The sequence below is a fragment of the Rosa rugosa genome, chromosome 4 (genome assembly GCF_958449725.1).
Source record: "Rosa rugosa chromosome 4, drRosRugo1.1, whole genome shotgun sequence".
In the NCBI taxonomy this organism is placed as follows: Eukaryota; Viridiplantae; Streptophyta; class Magnoliopsida; order Rosales; family Rosaceae; genus Rosa; species Rosa rugosa.
The window spans coordinates 7,126,548-7,129,277 of record NC_084823.1 but is presented as its reverse complement, the minus strand read 5'-3'; the positions used below and the strand labels follow the sequence as shown (position 1 = coordinate 7,129,277).

The 2,730-nt window shown below is 36.4% G+C and overlaps 1 protein-coding gene across 1 annotated transcript; it reads left to right on the top strand.

Moving 5' to 3' along the window:
• Window positions 1-842: 842 nt before the first annotated feature.
• Window positions 843-1,298, top strand: LOC133744245 (protein RMD5 homolog). Its single transcript, XM_062172381.1, has one exon. It carries the CDS (start codon window positions 843-845, stop codon window positions 1,296-1,298), a length of 456 nt encoding a protein of 151 aa, XP_062028365.1.
• The last annotated feature ends 1,432 nt before the right edge of the window (window positions 1,299-2,730 follow it).

Below are 2,730 nucleotides of genomic sequence, written 5' to 3'. Positions count from 1 at the left end.
TTATTATTAATATTATTATTAATATTATTATTATTATTATTATTATTATTATTATTATCATTATTATTATCATCATCATCATCATCATCATCCCCCATTATTTATGCTACATAGTTTGCCTTTCAACACGTACAATTTCAGCCATTGTTTGCACCATACAACTACAAAGAGGCTTTTCAGGAAATCCAACACACCTCCAAATCAAGTTTTCAGGAACTGATCATTGAACATAGATTTTTCGGGAGCATAAGCCAATTAGACTACAATGAGAAACCAAATGTAACAATGTTCACGTAGCCTGCATTTCAATCAAGTTCCCTGTCGGTGAAATTCTGACCATATTTTACCAATGAACACATTGTGTTGGTTCAGATGGTGTTCGTCTTGTCATCTTAGCTTTACAATAATGAGTCTTCTGCATAAGACAATAGGTTGACCTTTTCACACGCTTTTCCACTAAATTAGTTTCCTATTTTCATTTGACTCTCACACAAATTAGATAGATATAAGTCACTGAAGTTCTTTATGTCTCCCTCATTAATAGGATACAAGCAAGAATTCCCCAGTGGAGTTGCTCAACCAAGTTCCACCCATCAAGGTTGAGGGCAGGATTGTTGCATGTGAAGGGGATACCAATCCTGCACTTCACCCGATTGAATTCATATGCCTTGACCTTCATGAGCCGGCTATCTACTACGTGCAGGATCACCACCACTAGAAACATGGCAGTGATAGTTCAGCAAGTTCCCTTGGCAGTCCTTCTTTGAAACCATTTCACAAACAAGTTCAATTTGCAATGATAATACCTTTATGTGCTTCTTAATCAGTGGAATAAGTAGCTCATGATATGTCTTCTATGGACTGGAAAGCTTGATAAGTCACCATACTGTCACCTATTATCCAAGGTCATCTGGGACAAAGTGACTAGGGAACTAACCAGGCAATTCTGCAATATTCTTGGCCAGTCTTACGAGAGCCCATTGAGCATGACTATAGTTGTTAGGGTTCAGGGGTTGCCACCTGTTCTCAAGTTTATGAATGTAATGGTAGGGAAGAGAAACGAATGGCAGACTATGAAGCAGTTGCTTGTGCCAGTGAAGTTAGACCGTGAGTTTCAGTTCCATTCTATTTTTGTTTGTCTAGTCTCCAAGGAACAAGCAACCGAAGAAAATCCACCTATGTTGATGTCATCTGGACATTTGCTTTGCAAGCAGTCTATTTCAAAGGTGTCAAAGAACGGCACAAAAACCTTCAAATGTCCTTACTGTCCTTCTGATATCGATTCCAGGACAGTGTAGGCATCTCTCTTTTTGCTGCATCTGTGGGGTTATTGACAGAGGAATTGACATGATATTTGAGTTTCAGTATAACAAGGTATTGCTTCCCCCTTGAGTACCAAGAATACCATCATGTTGGTATGATCAGCTTGCTAGTTACTTATGGAAAGAGCTATAAACTGATCTATTCTTGTCACTTTGTTCTTTTCTTCTCTATATTGAATAAAGTATCCTGGACTTTTCTTTTCAGGGACTGAGTCTTTTACAAGATACTCTTTTTCAATTGTAAAGAGAAGCAGGTATTACTCACACTTTCTAGCCGTCTAAACATCACTCAGTCGTTAGCTGCTTTAAACAATCTTAGGCTATAACTTCAATTTCAGTTTTGTTTAGGTGGGGCACTCTGTATTCTGACTTCTTTATGTTAGTTTGTGTGTTTCAATATGGCTAATTCTATCTACTCGGATCATTCTCTTATGACAAGGCAATCCAAGTATGATCATGGCTCTAGCTGGGAATAAAGCAGCTCTGGTAGAGTCAAGGAAAGTGGCAGCAGAGGTAATTATCATTTTCTGTTTCTTTATCCTGCTTACTGGTTGAATGTTATCCAGCTCTTGATTGTTTGTGTCAAATTTTTTTTGATCTTGATTCATCAAGGATAAAACAATTTAATATGAAAATAATTCTATTGATATGCTTAGTTTCATTCTTTGCATGGTAATGTTTGTGTTTCTATTGATGTTGGACTATAGTTTACAGTCTCATTGGTAATTGTCCCTGCATCATGAATCTGATTTTGCCATGATCCTTTCTTGTAATTGTGGCTTGAAGGAAAAATGTAGCTAGTGTATGTTTTCTTTTATTTCCTTCTCTAGGTCAGTGATTTTGCCATTTTATTAGCAGCAGCTGTACAAGCTCTGCATGGTTATGCAAATGGTTTCATCTATTCAAGATGTCTACAAGTATAATTAAGCTACACTCTATATTTGGCTTCATTTTGTTGACTTGATCTTTACTTCCTTGTGGGTGCTTCTTTGTTTAATCCTTCTTAAAATGTGTTGTAATTTTTCTTTTCAATTACTGTAATTGTAATTTTCCCCTCTTTTTATTGAGTGGGTGAGTGAATCTCCCATTCAATATTTTGCATTCAGCATCATCTCATCAAACTCTGCATGTAGCCATGTGGATTCTTTACTTTCTGTTTTACCAATTTGGAGTTAGCTCTATATTGCTGCTGCTAATAAAATGAAATTGAAAAACAAAACTTTTGCAACGGGAGCTCTTAAAAGTTTACATTTTGACTCGTTGGATAATATCAGTTTGTAGCACATACACAGTACACACATATTGTAGCTACTGCTCTCTCATTCTATTGCTTAATCTACTTAATAAGGTCATGGAAAGGGATTCTCTTAGGATTGCAATATTTCCTAAAAATTTGTGGTACCATTTG